At 51.0% G+C, this 17,567-nt stretch overlaps 1 protein-coding gene across 1 annotated transcript; it reads right to left on the bottom strand.

The window, feature by feature from the left end:
• Nucleotides 1–646: 646 nt before the first annotated feature.
• C4A (complement C4A (Rodgers blood group)) lies at nucleotides 647–17,262 on the bottom strand. Its single transcript, XM_007527393.3, has 41 exons — nucleotides 17,111–17,262; nucleotides 16,764–16,962; nucleotides 15,893–16,091; nucleotides 15,615–15,685; nucleotides 15,445–15,533; nucleotides 15,152–15,234; nucleotides 14,887–14,983; nucleotides 14,659–14,764; nucleotides 14,427–14,559; nucleotides 13,804–13,919; nucleotides 13,533–13,709; nucleotides 13,235–13,420; nucleotides 12,930–13,115; nucleotides 11,889–12,047; nucleotides 11,575–11,701; nucleotides 11,343–11,417; nucleotides 10,887–11,084; nucleotides 10,684–10,795; nucleotides 10,522–10,592; nucleotides 9,907–10,046; nucleotides 9,584–9,793; nucleotides 9,320–9,371; nucleotides 9,133–9,222; nucleotides 8,805–9,014; nucleotides 8,555–8,630; nucleotides 8,227–8,383; nucleotides 8,019–8,135; nucleotides 7,741–7,912; nucleotides 7,290–7,522; nucleotides 7,048–7,215; nucleotides 6,602–6,661; nucleotides 5,126–5,216; nucleotides 4,855–5,038; nucleotides 4,633–4,723; nucleotides 4,419–4,493; nucleotides 2,094–2,196; nucleotides 1,877–1,966; nucleotides 1,699–1,797; nucleotides 1,478–1,561; nucleotides 1,074–1,206; nucleotides 647–936 (listed from the first exon to the last, which is right to left on the bottom strand). Exons 1-41 carry the CDS (start codon nucleotides 17,173–17,175, stop codon nucleotides 795–797), a joined length of 5,226 nt encoding a protein of 1,741 aa, XP_007527455.1. The 5' UTR covers nucleotides 17,176–17,262; the 3' UTR covers nucleotides 647–794.
• Between the last annotated feature and the right edge of the window lie 305 nt (nucleotides 17,263–17,567).

Genomic DNA, 17,567 nt, shown 5'->3' with positions numbered 1-17,567 from the left:
CTTACTATATTTATTATCTTGAGAGAGATGAGGGAGGAGGGATACACCAAAGCACTGCTCAGCTCTGGTTTATGGTGGTACTGGGAATCAAATCTGGGTCTCCAGAGCCTCACGCATAAAAGTCTTTTTGCACAGCCATTATGCTATCTCCCCAGCCAGAATAGCAGTCTTAACAAATGCTAAGGTCAACCTTTTGGCTTGTTTTAAATGAGTACATAAATGAAAAAAATCTTCAATCTGAGAATTTCACAACTCTGGGAAAAGTTACCTAGTGCTGCTGATAACAAAGTCAAGCATCAGCAGCCTCAGGCTTCAGCTGAAAACAGCAGACCCAGAACCGCCAACTGCAGGAAGCGACAGTGGATGGTGGGTAGCTGGACAGCCACACAAAAGGCAGAAGAACTCAAGTGCTGAGACAACAGTGACAGCTTCATAGGGCAGTGAGGTGCCCTGCAGCAACAGGGGGCCTTGGGATGCAGATAGCTGGGTCATGACACAGCTCAGAGCAGTTCCCGTGTGCCACCTGGGCCATGCTGGATCTCACCGAACCCCCATGGTCATTCAAGTTCTGAGAACCTGAGATTAGGCAAACCCTGATGGAGATCCCCAGGAGCTAGAAAAGACAATACTACTTTCAGTCCTGGAAACACACACTGACGATTTTTTGCTAAAGATCTTTTATTTAAGTGGTTGGCTCTGCCCTGGGGCTGTGTTGAAGGGACTAATAGGTACAGCAACAGTCAGAGCATTCTCTTTCTAGGCCCAGTTTCCTCAGGGAGGTGGGACAGCAGCCCTCACACCTGGCACCCCTGAGTGCTATACTCTTCAAAGAAGTTTCTGAACTGGGTGCAGGCCTCCCGGTGGCGGGTGCTCCGGCAGAGACGTTCAGAGGGTATCTCCTCGATCCAGCTATTTGAGTCCAGCAAGTACTGGGGGCTACAGGGCCAAAAAGGCAGTCAGTGGGGGGTGGGGAGGGTGGAAAGGTGGAACAGAGAGCTCAAGGTACATGGCATATGAGGGCTCAGGCCTGGGTAAGCGTGGGAGTAAGGAACTGAGGGACCCAGAGCACTCACTCTCCCTTGAGGTCGTGGGTGGTCCCGTCCAGACCCATGATCAAATATTCTTTCCCAGTTTCCAAACGAAGGCGGCAAGAGGCTCGAACCAGAAAGTTTCGGGTCTGACCAGCAGTGGCCTTGGCATCCTTGGCTGAGTGGACGATGTACACAAGGGTGGTTAGAGATCAGGAGAAGGTGTGGGACAAGCCTGGGCCTGGAGGCTCTGGCTGATCCTCTTATTTGCCCCCTGCCATTCCCAGCAGGAATAAGCAGCTGCTTTCCTACTTACAGAAATCCCAGTGCTTCTAAGACGCCCATGGGGATTTGAGCTCAGACTCTGAATGTTCTACCCCAGGCCCTAAACCCAGACCGAAGCTCCTCCATAGCCCCCAGCCCCATCGCCTAATCCTGTCCCTTCCTACTGAAATGTGCAACTTGGGTGATGCTGGTCTCAAAGAGGCGGAAGGCAGCTTTGCTATCTTCTCGAAGAACCTTAACCTGGAAGCCTAGAAGGGAGTTTAGGGAGAGGAAGGAAAGAGGGTTAGTAATAAACTGGTGTCAATGAAGCCACCTTCCCTGAGAGGAGACACAACTGAAAAGTCTCCAAGGCAGGTCAGGCTAGGGCCAGGCTGGAAAGACTCACCGTACTCCACACGGGGATAGTAGCAGGCAAACTTCATCCTGTATCCATCCTCCTCCTGCAGCCCCCTCTCCAGGGCACGGCGCTGTCGGGGACACTTCCCTGAATGTAAAGCCACAGATGAAACAGTGCAGGCCCTACCCATGTCTTCCCATTCCTGCTCCCAGACCCCGGGGCTCACCCTCAGCACACTGGCAGACATCTGCAGAGCACAACGTGGACAGATATTTGCTCCTACTAGGTGCACCATAAAACACAGAACATTTCCGTTCTAGAGAAAAGCAGAGAGGGGAGTTAAGGCATGTGCCCCTTCTCTGCCTCTCCTACTACACTTTACTGACCCAGTTTCCAGAGGTTCACAGAGACACCAAACCTCTTACGTGCTCCAAAGTGCTCACCAGGATTGTAGTAATCATACAGGGTTGCACTGGCTGGCTGCACCAGCCCCACGGGCACCTCCTGCACAGCTCCAAAGCCCACACACTCCCGAGATGTGGGTACCTGGCATAGGGGAGGGGAAACAGGAACAACAGGTTATTGTGCTGAATGTCCTTGATCTATGTATCTGGTTCCTGTTGCTCTTACCTTTCATGCCCTCTGTGTCCTGTCAATTTCTACTAACCGGGACTCTAAAAATAGCTCCCCAAGCTCTCTACTGAGTTCACTGTTTTGATGATGACATCAACCATGTCTCTAGTGACCTCAGTGGCTCACATCATGACCATGTTCTCCACAAAACTCTCCCTAAGCTCATCAGTAGCTTTTGGACCATTCATTCCTGGCCCCAGTAATACTGAGGGCCCCTCCTCCCCTCCCAGGGGCACAGTATCCAGCCTGGCCCTCCTCTTCCTCTGTGTTCCCCAGTGGAGGGCTCCACTCCTTGGCTTTTACCAAATCCTTCCAGGCTGATGATTCCCAAACCCAACTGTAGCCCTACCCTTACATTAGGATTTCACAGGATATGGACATTCTGTGAATTCACTGTCTGCCCCCCAAAATCTACTTACCCTCCTAATGGCTTCATGCTGTCACTCAAACAACCACATCTCCCTCATAATACACTAAAGACAGGGGCTTTTACTCCACCTGTCTTCTAAGACACTCGTGACAGGAGACACTGGACCAAGCAGGTAGGGGGTCTGGGAGGTCCCATCCTTCTCATACTCACAGTGGTCCAGTCCATCCCAATACGCTGCCAGTTTCCCCTCTAAGCTAAGCTGCTGCATGACCAGAAATCTTCCTGGGTCCTCATTTTCCACTGTATTTACACATGCCCCTCTGTCTGTCTTCTGCACTTACTAAACAGGGGTCTTCCTGACCCACAAACATCTGGCTAACGAGGTTAATGTGGTCACATGCTTTCTTTATATTTTTTCCAAAAAGTTACAGCAAAGGTTCAAAAAAATTTTTTTCAGGGTCATCAAATTGTTCATGACCCTTTGTTTTGGTATTATTAAGACCACAGGGGAGTCGGGCGGTAGCGCAGCGGGTTAAGCGCACGTGGTGCAAAGCGCAGAGACCACCATAAGGATCCCGGTTTGAGCCCCCGGCTCCCCACCTGCAGAGGAGTTGCTTCACAGGCGGTGAAGCAGGTCTGCAGGTTTCTATCTTTCTTTCCCCCTCTCTGTCTTCCCCTCCTCTCTCCGTTTCTCTCTGTCCTATCTAACAATGACTACAACAATAAAAAAAACTAGGAGCAACAAAAGGGAATAAATAAATATTAAAAAAAAAAAAGACAACAGAAAAACAAAAGCAACTCATCTATGACTACCATCACTTAACAAAAAATAATTTAGTGGCCAAAGAAAAAGCATAGAGGATAGATCTCAAGACTTGCATACTTAAGGTCCCAGGTTCAGTTCCCAGAACTGCATATACCAGATTAATGCTCTGGTCTCTTATAAAATAAATACATGCATTTTAAGAGAGTAACAATGTGCTTTAAGGGCTGGTTAGATAGCATAATGTTTATGGAAAAAGACTTTCATGCCTAAGGTACTAAAGGTACCAAATTCAATCCCCAGCACTACCATAGTTGAGAAGTGCTCTGGTTAAAGAGAAAAAAAAATGTGTTTTAGGGAAGTCAGACGGTAGCACAGTGGCTTAAGTGCATGTGGTGTGAAACGCAAGGACCAGCGTAAGGATCCTGGTTCAAGCCCCCAGCTCCCCACCTGAAGGGGGGTTGCTTCACAAGCGGTGAAGCATGTCTGCATCTGTCTGTCTTTGTCTCCCTTGTATTCCCTTCCTCTCTCCATTTCTCTCTGTCCTATCCAACAATGATGATATCAATAACAACAACAATAAAACAACAAGGGCAACAAAAGGGAATAAATAAATAAATAAATAAATTTTTTTAAAAAGTGTTCTAATGCAAAAATAAAATCTGGCAATATCAATAACAATGACAACTAAAAAGCAAGTCCCTCAGGCTATATAAGTTCAGTCTTACAAAAGGCTCACTACTCACAAGCACTGTCCTACTGACTGGCACTGCTCTCCCAAGCCACATTAGAGGCTCAGTTTCCCTCCTACCTGCAAGCTCCCAACCTCCCTGTACCCCTAACTCTATTCTGGTGCTCTCTTGTTCAGTTTCCTTGCTCACGGTCCAAGTTCTCTTCAAGAGCACTGGCCACTGACACTGGGCTGTCTCCTGGGAAACCTTAAGACATGCCCCATGAACCCAATGCCGTTCATCCTCTCCTGTGTCCCCTCACCCTACTTACCGAGTCAAAGTACAGAAGGATGTGAGGTCCCTCAGTCTCAAAGTGACTCACGTAACGGTCAACAAGGTGGGTCAGCTGTGGGTAAATGGAGAAGGTCACAGGGAGATGATGGCCCTGAGTCTTGCCTGTGACAGGACACACAGGACACATTTGGGGATGTGATGGGAAGGAGCAGGGTTCTTAGGGTGCAAGGAGGTCCTTCTGGGACGCTAACCTTTTCTAAGTCAGCCCGCAGGGCATGGAAGCCACTCAGGAGGGTGATGTCAGCAATGGCCATGCCTGACAGCCCCTCCTTGCCATTCCGCCTGCAGAGAAAAGTGCCCCATGTCTGGACATCACCAGAACCAGGTGACAGACACCCAACCCAGCCCAGCCTCAGTACTGCCTGCCCCTCCCCTCACTGTCCCCACATGCCCCACACAGGCCGGGCACTCACCAGATGCACACGGTGTACTGCACTCTGGATTCCTGCTCATCAGCCACTTTGGGGGCCTCCCTCCTGCGGCGGTTCCTACGGCCATCAAACAGCTGCAGGGGTGTCACAGGCTGGGAATGGGCTTCTTGGTCATCACTGATTGAATAATCCTCCTCCTTGTAGTCATAGTCCTCATTTGCTTCCACTGTGTGGGTGGCACTGTGGCTCAGACCCTGGCACCAACCACCCCCACTCCCCTCAGGACCCTGCAGCCTCTGCTCCCCATACTAACTTGTGTACTCAACGTGGCCCATCACTGTCACTTCAATCTGAAGATCTTGACAAGTCGTGTTCATGTTCAAGACATTGTAGGAATGCAGGACCTGGGTGCAGCAAGGGAAAGGGAGAGAACACAGGACACTCAGAGAGCCACAGACCTCTCCCCATGGAGGCATCCAAGGGCATCTTCCTGGACTAAAGGATGGGAGACCTTTGGCCTCCTCTCATGTTCCTCCCACCCACCCCACTCCCCACCCTTTTTTTTAACCAGATCATGGCTCAGCTCTGGCTTATGGTGGTGCTGGGTAATTAAACCTAGGACCTTTGGAATGAGAGTCTGTTGCTAAAATCACAGTGCTATCTCCCCACCCTCTCATGTCCCTCCTTAATCAGCCCTGGGCTGGTATTGGTTAGGAGAGGTGAACCTTTTTTCTGCCAAGTCATTCTGATATTTATAATATCATTGAGGGTCATGCAAAATTATCAACTTAAAAATCAGCACCTAATGCTGTTATGAAAAAGTCTCCTAGACTTTTGGCAGGATGAGACCAAATGATTTCATGAGCCATATAAGGCCTACAGGCTAGACATCCCCCACCCCTGGAGATGGTGAAACAGAGGGGAGCAGTGAGCAGAAAGGGGGCAGGGACGGGCGGGGGGGGGGCACTGCTTAGCCTCTAGCACGGTGGTTAGACTCCTGTGGAGAAAGGGATCCACCAGCCAGGTGAGAGGACACAAGGAATTTGGGACATGCTATGTCTTGGGTGTTGTGGGACACATGGGGCCTTTGACTCAGGAGAGGACCTTTGACATGTAGGGTGCACAGAGGAAGCTAGAATGGAAAGTTCAGGAAAGGATTGTGGCTGCAAAGTGAAAGAGAAGAATGAATTTGGTCAAGGAAGACAACAGCTGGGAAAGGAAGCTCAAGGCAATGTCTGAGGAGCACATAGCTCTGTCTGGTCATGGACTTGCGCAGCAGCCCAGTCACCTGCACAGAAGAGTCCGGCCTTCTCCCAAGGATAGTGTGCCTGGTGTTTAGCGGAGTCTCAGAAACAAGTGGCAAAGGCAGACAGAGGAGAGCCACAAAAAGGAGAGGGATCTGGAGATGGGGCCAATGGGACAGTCTCCAGGGTGGCAGCTGGGCTCTCGTATAGAAAGGGATCCAGTAGCTAGATGAGAGGACACAAGGAATTTGGGACATGCTATGTCTCAGATGTTGTGAGATACATGAGGCCTGTGACTCAGGAGTAAATGGGTTGATGTTCTGAATCTGTGAGTCATTAGCACTGAACAGGTAAAAGAAAGGACAGGTGTCCAAGGAAGGTGGGGGCCAGAGCAAGGGAGAATGACCCAAGGGAAGAGCAGGTCCCACCTTGTTCAAGGACTGACCTTGGTATCTTGTTATTTCCCTAGCCATAAGCTCTGCTCACAGGTCTCCCACTAAAACACCCCCTCTCAGACCTGTGTGTCCAGTGCTGCTGGTTCTCACCTTCAAGGTCCCTTTGCTGTTTCCTCCGACCTTCACGGTAATCTTGTTCCCCAAGGAATACTTTCAGGGACAGAAAAGGGAAAGAGATGTCAGAAAGCACACTATTTATCACTCCAACTTATCTTCTCTCTAAAAACAAACCCAATTCCTCTCTCTCTCTACCACATTTCCACAAAGTTTACACCTTCCTAGGCATCCCCTCATTTCAACCTCTTAAAGCTTCTATTGGGTAGACTCTGCATATGTCATAGTCAGATGAACACAATGCAGCTCAGAGGTTAAGTGACTTTCTCTGGGTCACATAGATAGAAAGTTCTCCCAAAAGATACCAGGAAAAAGTGCCATGGGGAGTCACAGGACTGGGAAAGGGGAAAGATCTAGGGATGGTTCTAGCCAGGCTGTAGTAAGGCCTGGGTGTCATAGCAATCTAGATGAGAGTGGTTTACCTTTAGCTCCTCCTCCAGGCCCCGAACTTGGTGACTGTTCAGCTTCAGCTCCTGAGACCTGAACCCACTGCGACCCATGGAGCTCAGTGTCACATTGAGCAACTTCACCTCCGTGGTGTGGGAGGCGATCCAGTATTTGGACAAGGCATCCAGGGCAATCACCGTGTCCTATAGAAGTTGGAGCAGGACTCAGGCACTTGGTTTCAGGAACACCCACTCCCAGCGCTGAGGGCAACCCCTACCTGAGTGCTGCGGAATCCCCCCTGGAAGCTACCCTGGCGGGTTAGCCAGGCTGCAGCCTGGTCAGCCATCTCCGCCTTGCCCTCCCTAAGCAGCAAATGCAGCAGGCCATAGGCTGTGGTTTCGATCCAGAGAGCTGGGGCCTGGGGTACTGGATCTGTAGGGCTGCGAGGAGCCGGCGTAGGTGACACAACATTGCTCTGAGAAGTAGGGACAGTGCCCCAGTACAGTAGATCTGCGAGTGGAGAGAAACCCAGAGGTGAACAAGGGGGCATCCTAGTCACCTGACTCCCCTCCATCCCTGTCAGGCTTTCCTGATTCTACCCAAAAGCTCCCTACTTAGGCTTTCATTCCTTCTCAGGCTCTTCCTTCAGCATCTCCCTTTGGACACACTCAGGGACTCCAATGTCCCCCAAGTTCCAGGCTCACTGCTAGGACCCCCTTGCCTCTCACCACCAGTCTCCTGGGCCATGGCCATGAGGTTGTTGTGGGCGACGTTCTGCTGGTCCTCTGGGGCCTTGGTCAGCGTCAAGGCATAGGCTGTGATGGCAGATGCATGGGCACCCAGGAGTCCAGCACTTACTTTTCCTCCCAAGAATGAGTTTGCATTTGAGATGGAAGTTTCCTAGAAAACAGAGGGGAGGAAGGTCTGAGGGATGAACACCTGGGTTCCTGAGGAGAAAGGGGAAGCACTAGGGGCTGGAGAAGGACAGCCTTGTGGGCACCCTTACCACTCTCTGCTTTAATGGCTCTGCATCCTTGTCCTGGAAGACGGCCAGTCCGTGATGGAGGGCGATGACCACAAAGGCCGTGAGTGCCACAGTCTCGTCATTGCCCACCAAGCCCCCCTAGAAGGGAGGGGGAGACATGTCAGCCAGAAGTGGGGGGGCAGGTAAAGTCTCCACCTGTGCTCCTCAGCCCAGTCTCCCAGCCCCACACCTGCATTTCCCGGTGGATAACAGGACAGGGATCACGGAATGAGCCATCAGCCTGCTGCTGGGCCAGCAGCCACAGGGCCGTCTCCTGCAGCTTCTCAGGTGAAGCGCCCACCTGTTCCTGGGCCAAACTCAGTGTCTTCAACACAAAGGCTGTGAGCCTGGAAGGGAGGGAGAGAGGGAAGGAGGGATGGCTGAAAATAGGGACTGCTGTCTAGAGGGTACATGATCCCACTCCCTCAGGCACCTGGGTATTTGTCAGGTTATGCACCAAGCTCTGACCCCATCAGCCCCAACCTCTCCGAGACCCAGGACTCCTATCCTGGCCTCACCAGGTGCTGCTGTCCCGAGTCAACCAAGCCCCGTAGGAACCGTCTGTTTTCCGAAACTGCTGGATCCGAATGTGGCCTTGGAGAGGAGAGGTGGCTGCTGAGGTGGCACTCACTCTCCCACTATTTGTGTCTGAGACCACATTCCCTGTTCCAATCAAGTACCCCCACTCCCCTCCAGTCACCCGGATGTCCACATTTGGTGAAATGCCCTTTCCCAACCCTGACTTCCCCTAGCCCCAACTCTCAGAACCTTTCTGGATCAGATCCACAGCATGGTCCTTGGTCTCAGGGGGCAGTGTGCTCCACTGCTCTGTCTTGTCCAGGTAGCTGGCAGCAGCCAGTGTTGGAGACAAGTACACCATGGTTTGTTCCGCACAGCCTTGGGGAAGCCTCAGGAGAGACGTCAAGCCTCCTGATGACAAGGCACCCCCAGAGCCCAAAGTATCCAGTGGATCTGAGGCTACAGGAGAGGAAATGGTTAAAGGACCCTGAGTCAGAGGGTGATAGGGTCATGGGATTAACAGGCTTTACACCCATCCAAGGGTGACCATTGGGAAGGAATTAGAGAGCACTCCCACCTGTGACCCTGACATAGCTGTTGAAGTCTCCATCAGGGATGATGTTTGGATCAGACTTGCCAGGAATTTCAAAGGTTCGGCCTTTTTTGTCTGGAAAGACAGAAGAGTTTGGAAGTTTGTCCTTTTATCCTCAGCCACCTACAGCTACCTTAGAACACTGATGGTTGGGGTTAGTGATGATACTCACCCAGGGGGTTGAGTTCATAAACAAGTTCCTCTATTTGGGTGGCTCCTTCCTTCTGTCTCAGAGAAAACACAGCTATGAGAGATCACACAGGACTATAGGCTTCCTCCTTGCTACAGACTCCCCAGGACTTGGCATTGGACTTGAGAGATAGAGTTGGACCAGAATTGCGGAAGACATACACAGGCATTGGGTTTGGGAACTGGGCTTCTGGTAATGGTAGTAGATGTGAAAATCTGAGAACCCAGAAGCAGGGTGCTTCATTACCTCAATTTTTAGAACCTTCAACACTGCATCCGACACAGGGAAATCAGAGAACCCTTGGGCCACCACCTTCAGGGATACTGTAGCTGCCGCCATGGGTACTACGGAGAAGCCAACAGGCCGGGCAGAGCCTGCAGGCACCAACACCTTCTGGGCCAGCCCTCCGCCTCCAGCCTGGCATAGCCCCTCCACCGGAGACACATAGACATTCATCTAGAGCAGGAAGATAGTAATGACCAGAGCCCTTGCCAAATTAAGTTCCCCAACCTTCACCCACTCCTGCTCCCAACCAGCCCACTGTGTGATCATGCTCTTGTAAGCCTCACAGTCAGATCTTTATTCAGGTAGTTGTAAAGGACAGGACGCAGCTCAAGTTGCTCAAAGCGGCGAACAGAGGGAGGTATGCGGAGGTGCAGGTGGAATTCTTTGAACACTTGGAGCCTCACTGGGGTGGCTACACACAGACCTGATGAAGAGAGGGGATTAGGCGGAGCTAAGACCAGAAGTCTGAGGATACCACAGTCTCAGGAGGAAGATGCATGGGCTGCCCAGCTCTGTCCACTCCTTTTCCATGGGTGCATGTTGGTAAAAATTCCCCCAGGTGTCTGCACCCAAAGGACTACACAGGGAGTTTAAGTCAAAGTAGGGTGGGAGAGGAGCTGGGTGGTGGCACACCTCATTGAGTGCACATGCCACACTGACTAAGGATCCGGGTTCAAGCCTCCAGTCCCCAAATGCAGGGGGAAGCTCTGCAAGTGGTAAAGTAATGTTGCAGGTCTATCTGTCTCTCTCTCTCTCTCTCTCCTATCACCCCCTTCCTTGTCGATTTATGGCTGTCTCTATCCAATAAATAAATAAAGATAATAAAATTAAATTAAAACAAAAAAAAAAAAAGAAGGGTGGGAGAGAACTGGCTGGTGGCTCAGGCAAGACGGCCTCACCTGTGCTTTTGGACAGGCTCACACCATGGATCTCCCACGTGGTCAGAGAGTCAGGGAGCAGTTGTAATAATCTGCGGTGAGAAAGGTGAGAAGTCCTATCACACCTTGGTCTGGTTCCAGACACAGTCAGGGACAAGGCCCAGCCCTGCCATATGCCCTTACGGGGTGTTGCTGTTCACTGTGACCACTCTCCAGAGCCAGTTCTCTGGGAAGAAGCTGCGCAAGGGAATGTCATCTTCATCCATCAGCTCCTCCTCCTGCAGTACCTCCAGTGCTGGAGAGTCATGGGAGAGAGGAGTGAGGAGGGAGCTGCTCTGCCTTTCCAGGAACACCTACCTATCCCCCAGCTCCACTCAGCCCCTCACCTCGGGCAACACCCTTCTGGGCTGTGGCCCGGGCCTTCTTGCGCAGGTCCTCAGCAAACAGGCAGCAGGACAGGAAGGGCTCCCGGCAGTCTGGCTGACTCACGCGGGCTGCCCGCTGCTCACACTTGCGTGCCATGGGCAGCCGCGTCAGCCCATCCTGGCAGCAGCGCTTAGCTACTGGGGAAGCATACTGGCCCACTGCAAGGCCAGGTGAGGGCATCAGGGGACAAAAAGGAGATGTACCTCACCTCCCACCCTGATCTCTAGAGACAAAGAAACTTACCCAGGAAAGGTCCATGAAGAAAGCTTCCTGCCCATCTACCTTTTACCCCAGAACTCAGACCTCTGGCCCCCAATACTGTATTCTGGCTTGCTCAGGAACAGAGGAGACAAGAAGCAGATTCCTCATCCTGGGCCCAAATAACTGACACTATTTCATAGGCACCCACAACTCACACTTCTCACTCATCTCCTTTTGAAAGTTTACATTTCTCTTTTTCCGGGTTTTCTTCTCCTTAGGACAGCCCAGACCTAATAGAGAACAAGATTGCAGTCAAGCCATAAGATGCTTAGTGTGCGTGGCTCCCCCTCACCCTACCCCCACTTAGCACTTTCCACCCTCCCTCTTCCTATCAGCCCCTTGTCCTTTATCTTCTATTGCCCACTTCCTTCTCATCCCTCTTCTTACTCTTTCTTGTTGAAGTCAAAAGCCGTCCATCAGAAAAGGCCAAGCCAGCTGCTTCAAACACTTGAAGGACACTGTCCCCACCCCCGGGGCCACAACCAAGGTCATAGCTATTCATAACTTCAAAGACCTGGCAAGAAGAGGTTACAGAGAGTAGGGAAATGAGAGACCACACGGGGTCAAGGCTTGAGGGAAAACTGGAGGGAGCCAGTGGGAAACCTGAATGAATCTGAGGGGTGAGTCCAGAGTTTAAGACGTAGGGCAGAAGAATGGGCCATAGAGAGGTGGGAGGGCCTTAGGAAGAAGTCCTGACAAACCTTGGCCATGTTGAGAGGTCTGTATGACTTGCTGCCCACAGCATACAGAGCCGTATCCACAGCACCCAGTGCCACCAGGGCTTGAGAATCTGTTTTTACTTGGAGTTTCACAGTGTCCCCAGGATGAAACTCTGTGTCACCATCCACTTTCAGCTCCAGCTGGCAGAAGCAATCAAGAGTGCAGTTCTGAATCCTCAGTACCATCCAAACTAAACCCATTATTTATTTATTTATTTTATTTTTAAATTTATTTATTTATTTATTCCCTTTTGTTGCCCTTGTTGTTTTATTGTTGTAGTTATTTATTTTTTTTTTAATTTTTTTTATATTTATTTATTTCCTTTTTTGTTGCCCTTGTTGTTTTATTGTTGTAGTTATTATTGATGTCATTGTTGTTGGATAGGACAGAGAGAAATGGAGAGAGGAGAGGAAGACAGAGAGGGAGAGAGAAACACAGACACCTGCAGACCTGCTTCACCACCTGTGAAGCGACTCCCCTGCAGGTGGGGAGCCGGGGGCTCGAACTGGGATCCTTAGGCTGGTCCCTGCGCTTTGCGCCACGTGCGCTTAACCCACTGAGCTACTGCCCGACCCCTGTTGTAGTTATTATTGTTATTGATGTTGGTGTTGGATAGGACAGAGAGAAATGGAAAGAGGAGGGGAAGACAGAGATGGGGAGAGAAAGATAGACACCTGCAGACCTGCTTCACAACCTGTGAATTGACTCCCCTGCAGGTGGGGAGCCAGGGGCTTGAACCGGAATCCTTAGGTCTTTGCCCTTTATACCACCTGCACTTAACCCGCTGCACTATTGCCCAACTATTATTTTATTTTTATCAGAGTATGAGAAAGAGAGAGAGAGACTGGAGTACTTTTCAGCTCTGGCATACACCATTGCCCAGGAGTGAATCTAGAGCCTCTATAATCTCCATCTAACCCTTTCTTTCTCCCTCAACACCCCCTAGCCCTGCACATGCATACACACACACACACACACACACACACACACACACATACATGTCAGCTTCCCTGTGTCATTACCTTGCCTTCGCAGTCCTCACCCTGGACATCCACTCGAATGGAATTGGCCACTGGGATGTCCCCATGATAAAAGAAGGCAATAAAGTAGAAGGAAGGTGCCAGGTTATGTTTCACTAGCACGGAGACTGAAGTCACATCCCTCCTGGGCTCTTGATTCATCAGTATGATCTGCCCCCGGGACATGACCTAGGCCAAGAAAAATGTTCTCTTAATGGCACATCCCCAGCCCTGAGACCACACTGTCCACCCTCAGTGCTCTTTCCTTCCTGAAACCCTCCCACCTCTCCCATGCAGCCCATGCACACCATGAAGTAATAATGAGAGAAGATGGCCCTGCTGACGCCCACAGTGCGGAGGTTCAAGTTGACAGTGTCACCGACTCGAGGGGGTCGAAGGTCCAGCCGCTCAATGGACAGAAACCCATGGCCTCTTGAGAGTGGGGCTCTCACAGTGAATGTGGCTGTAGCTGGGTAGGGGGAGCCTGCAGACACCTAGTGGGGAGACAGGATCAGTGAGAAGGATCAACCACCCAGTTTCTACCCCTAGTGATGTCCCAGGTGGGCATTCTCCCTCTCCCTCCCTCTCCTGGGCATGGAATCACACCGAAAGCTGCACTTCTGAGGTAGTTGAAGGGATAACAATGGGAATGGTAACTTGACCACTCTCGTCTGTGTTTTGTTCTATGCCTTTGGTTGCAGAAGCAGACTCAGGAGAAAACTTAGGAGAAACTTTGACAGGAATGCCAGCGGCTGGGGAACCTGACATGTCACGGACCAGCGCCTAGGCAGTTAAAGGAGGGGCTGGGGTCAGTGAGGTCTTATGTCCTTCTGACCATCACCCTTCTCCCACCCCCAACATCCCCTCCAGACAAAACCTGCAACAGAAAGGGAATTCCAGGTATGAGGTGTCTCTTAGTCTTGCTGAGATCCACAGAGAAAGGAGATGACACAAAACGCCAGGATGTAAGCTCTGCTTCCTCCAGATCCCCTCCTGCAAGGCACATACAGAGATGGGGACATGCAGCTGGCAAGAGAGGAGCTGGGAAGCTGTTCAGGTACTTTCCACACATAAGGCTGTCGGCAACTCAGAGCAGAGACAGTCTCCTTTTCTGTCTGAGGCCAACACTGAACCCAGAACAAAGGTGGTACATATCATGTGTCTTGCTATCAGAGAAGGAAGGAGGGGAGAAAGGAAGGGAGGGAAGGGAGATTAATGCCCCCTAGCACATGCATGCATACAGACACACATACATGTCAGCTGATGTCAGTGGATATCAACAGATGGATAGCAGATGAGCAGAAAAATAAAATTTAATGACCCAGGGATATGGGGGAGATGCCACATAGACACACAGTCAGAAACAGTGTCTTGGGACTTTCCTGGCTTTGGGTCTGGAGTGAGGGTGAAAAGGGCAAGGTGGTACTGGTGCTGGACAATAAAGAATCAGCTCAGAGGTCAAAGGTGAGGGTCTGGATGATAACTGGGGAAGTCACCCACCTGGAGACTCAATGACGGCTGCAGCCACATAGAGACGCAGTCCTGGGAGGTCAGCAGTAGCAATATTGAGCTTCCTCAGGGCATCCTGAAGCTCAGCGTTTGAGAGAGAAAGATGACACTGGCCATCTGCCAGCTAAGGAAATAAGAAAAAAGGATATGGAGTGAGACCGACTCTCCCACCTCACTTCACCCACCACTGTCACCCCCACCTCATGCCCCACCACTTTCCTACCTTGGTTTGAGCCTCCAGACCCCGAAGGAAAGTCTTGTGACCATCCTCACCCAGGAGACCAAAACGCACATATGCCACCCCCTGCACTGGCTTCCCATAGATGTACCTGCCGTCACGGAGAGATTGGGAAGTGTGGGCTGAGGGCTAAAGAAAAGAATGAAGTGGCCTGGGAGGGAGGGAAGCATAGCATGGGGAGCCCTGGGAGCAGGTCGAGCCTGAGGGAGTTACCTGGCCTGGATGTCTAACTGGATCTCATCAAGAAAATCAGGTGTTGTCAGAATGTAGGGCTTCCCAGGAACGATCTTCACCTCAAAGTTGGGAAGGACTGACCCATAGCAAAGGGGTAGGCAGATCAGACTCTAGTGAAAGACCCTTGAAGATGCCCCTCCCCTGATGGCTGGAGCACCCACATCTTCCTGCTCCCACCACCTCTCCTTCCAGACCTTTCTCCCTTCAAGAAAGAAAAACTCTCCCTCATGCTTCCAACTCTCACCATATTTCTTCACCTCAAATTGGGTGCTCCTATTGGATTCTAGGCCAGCTGAGAATCGGGCTGAGATCTTCCAAGTTCCTGGCCTAAGGACAGACAATGGAGGGACTTAGTTCTCTTACACAGAGGGCCACTGTGAGCCCAGCTCCCCATGAGGGGCTGGGGATAAGCCAGAATGCAGAGTGAGGAGGGGAATGGCAATAATTTGCCTGTGTGTTAGAGGTGGAGAGCCAAGAGAAGTCAGAATGGGGTAGCACTGCTGGGGATAACCCCAAGGGGGTGAGGGGTTAGCTCACTCTGAGATGTCTGGGATTACAAAATCATCCTGGAAGATGGATGTGGGGACGTGCACCTCCCTCTTCTGCACACGTAAGCCACGGGAGTTCTGCAATGATAGTAGAAGTGATCACAAGTGAGAGGGCAGATCTGTGGACAGAGTCCAGAAGGCCAGAGGTCAGGGACTCACCTCCACAGTGATGGTGAGGGTGTCAGTAGATGGGCGCATCTGTTGGTTCAGAGCAAAGACACGGAACCGAACTGGGAGTGGAAGATAAGAGAAGTGAGCAGGAGCCCATATGCAAAGGGAAGGTAGACCAGGTTTCCCCACCCTCCTCCAGGGTGTGAGGAGAGATACTTGCTAAACAGCTTTCCTGAGTGGCATTTTTAGGGTATTTCACTTAAGAAACACCAAACATGGTGGGTTGGGAAAGAGTCAAAGGCAAAGGCCCTGAGGTCAAAACGCACCCCGCTGGCCAGGGTTATAAACAGGCTGGTCAGTCTGCAGAAAGAGGTGCCCCTGGCGAGAGGAGAAGATCACATTGACACCCTGAGTATCTGTATTTTTGGACAGAAAATTCTTCAGCCATGATGACTGGGCAACCAGCTGGACATAGGGGCCTCCTCGGAGATCTTTGAGGCCACAGTTCTCCACATTTGTGGGGATCTGTGGAAAGAAGGCAAGGGAGAGTCAAAGATGAGAGGCTGAGAAATTGGGAAGAAGGCTATCAGAGAGGCAGAGACCGGTGAGGAACACAAGGACAAGGACAAGGACAAGGACAAGAAGAGGGGCTGGGTGGTGGCACATTTAGTTGAGCGCACATGTTACAATACACAAGAGCCCAGCTTCAAGCTCCTAGTCCCCACCTGCAGGGAGAAAGCTTCACAAGTGGTGAAGCAGTCCCGCAGGGATCCCTCTGTCTCTCTCCCTTTCTATCACCCCCTTCCCTCTCAATTTCTGGCTGTCTCTATCCAACAAATAAAGATTTTTTTTTTTTAAAGTGGGCAGGGGAGACAGCAAAATGGTTCTGCAAAAGACCTTCATGCCTGAGACTGAGGTCTCAGGTTCAATATCCAGCACTGCCATAAACCAGAGCTGAGTGGTGCTCTGGTTGTTCTCTGTGTGTATCTTTGTCTCTGTGTCCCTCTGTCGTTAAATAAATTTAAATTTTAAAAGATTAATTTTAAACAAAAAGATTCAATTAAAAAAAAAACCTGCTTGGCAATAACATCAACAACGACAACAAAACAAAAAAAAGACAAGAAAGGACAAGAAGATAACGGAACAGAATGGGAGGCATTACAAAACACGAGGAGCAAGTGGCTTCCAGTTAGTTACCTGGACGCTGAGGAGCATGAAGTTTCTTTCTGCATTGAGGGTGAAGTCCGTTTTGGGAGAACAAGGAACAGAATCCTTGGATGGGTTTCTCAGGAACACTGATCCTGTTACTGTCTGTCCTCGGGGAGCATCCTGGAGTTGTACCACCACTGACAGGGGAACCCCCAGGTGAACCACAGAAGGAGCAAACAGGAGCAACCTGGAGCAGTGGGTAAGGATCAGCATGCAGCTTTCACACAGACTCCAGCCCCCTCCACCATAAAGCGTGCACCCTGCACCCCCACAGCTGTTCTCCCATTGCCAGTCCTGCCCCTAGTGCAAGCACTCCAGCATTATGCCTCCAGGACCTGGGCTCCTGCAGAGAAAAGACAAAGAAACCGAACGCCCAAAGCAGCCCACAGAGGAGCCTCATGACTGGAGGCCCCAAAAGGGATCAGACCCACTGGCCTGTCCGCTCCTTTCTGGTAAGCCCAGGGGTTTGGAGCAGAGTTGACTCTGGGTTTGCTCCTCCCCTGCCCAGAGAACCAAGCCGGGAAACCATGTGACAGCAAAGAAATGCAACTGGCCCCAGGCCCAGTATTGGATTTAGGGGGCACCCCAGACACCTGTGTCTCTGAGGGACTATGAGGAAATCGTGACCCTGAGACAGACTTCCCTGTTAACCCCTCCCATCCCAATAGCCTGGATGCTCAAGAGTATGTGAGTGCTCTCAGCTTGTGCCTGGAAAGACACAGCGCTCCTCTGTCAAGGTCCTAGCCAAATAAAGTGCTAAAATCTTTCTCTATGACCCCACAAAACCTGAAC

Source organism: Erinaceus europaeus, chromosome 4, assembly GCF_950295315.1.
Source record: "Erinaceus europaeus chromosome 4, mEriEur2.1, whole genome shotgun sequence".
In the NCBI taxonomy this organism is placed as follows: domain Eukaryota; kingdom Metazoa; phylum Chordata; class Mammalia; order Eulipotyphla; family Erinaceidae; genus Erinaceus; species Erinaceus europaeus.
This window is presented reverse-complemented; position numbering and strand designations above follow the sequence as displayed.

Excerpts from the sequence above, each read along its gene's own strand:
- C4A (XM_007527393.3), bottom strand. The coding sequence starts at position 17,175 with ATGAGGCTCCTCTGTGGGCTGCTTTGGGCGTTCGGTTTCTTTGTCTTT. Across the intron at positions 10,593-10,683 it reads ACAGTGAACAGCAACACCCC|ATTATTACAACTGCTCCCTG; the intron begins GTAAGGGCATAT and ends TTCTCACCGCAG. Across the intron at positions 9,794-9,906 it reads ACCTGAATAAAGATCTGACT|ATGAATGTCTATGTGTCTCC; the intron begins GTGAGGCTTACA and ends TTCCTGCTCTAG.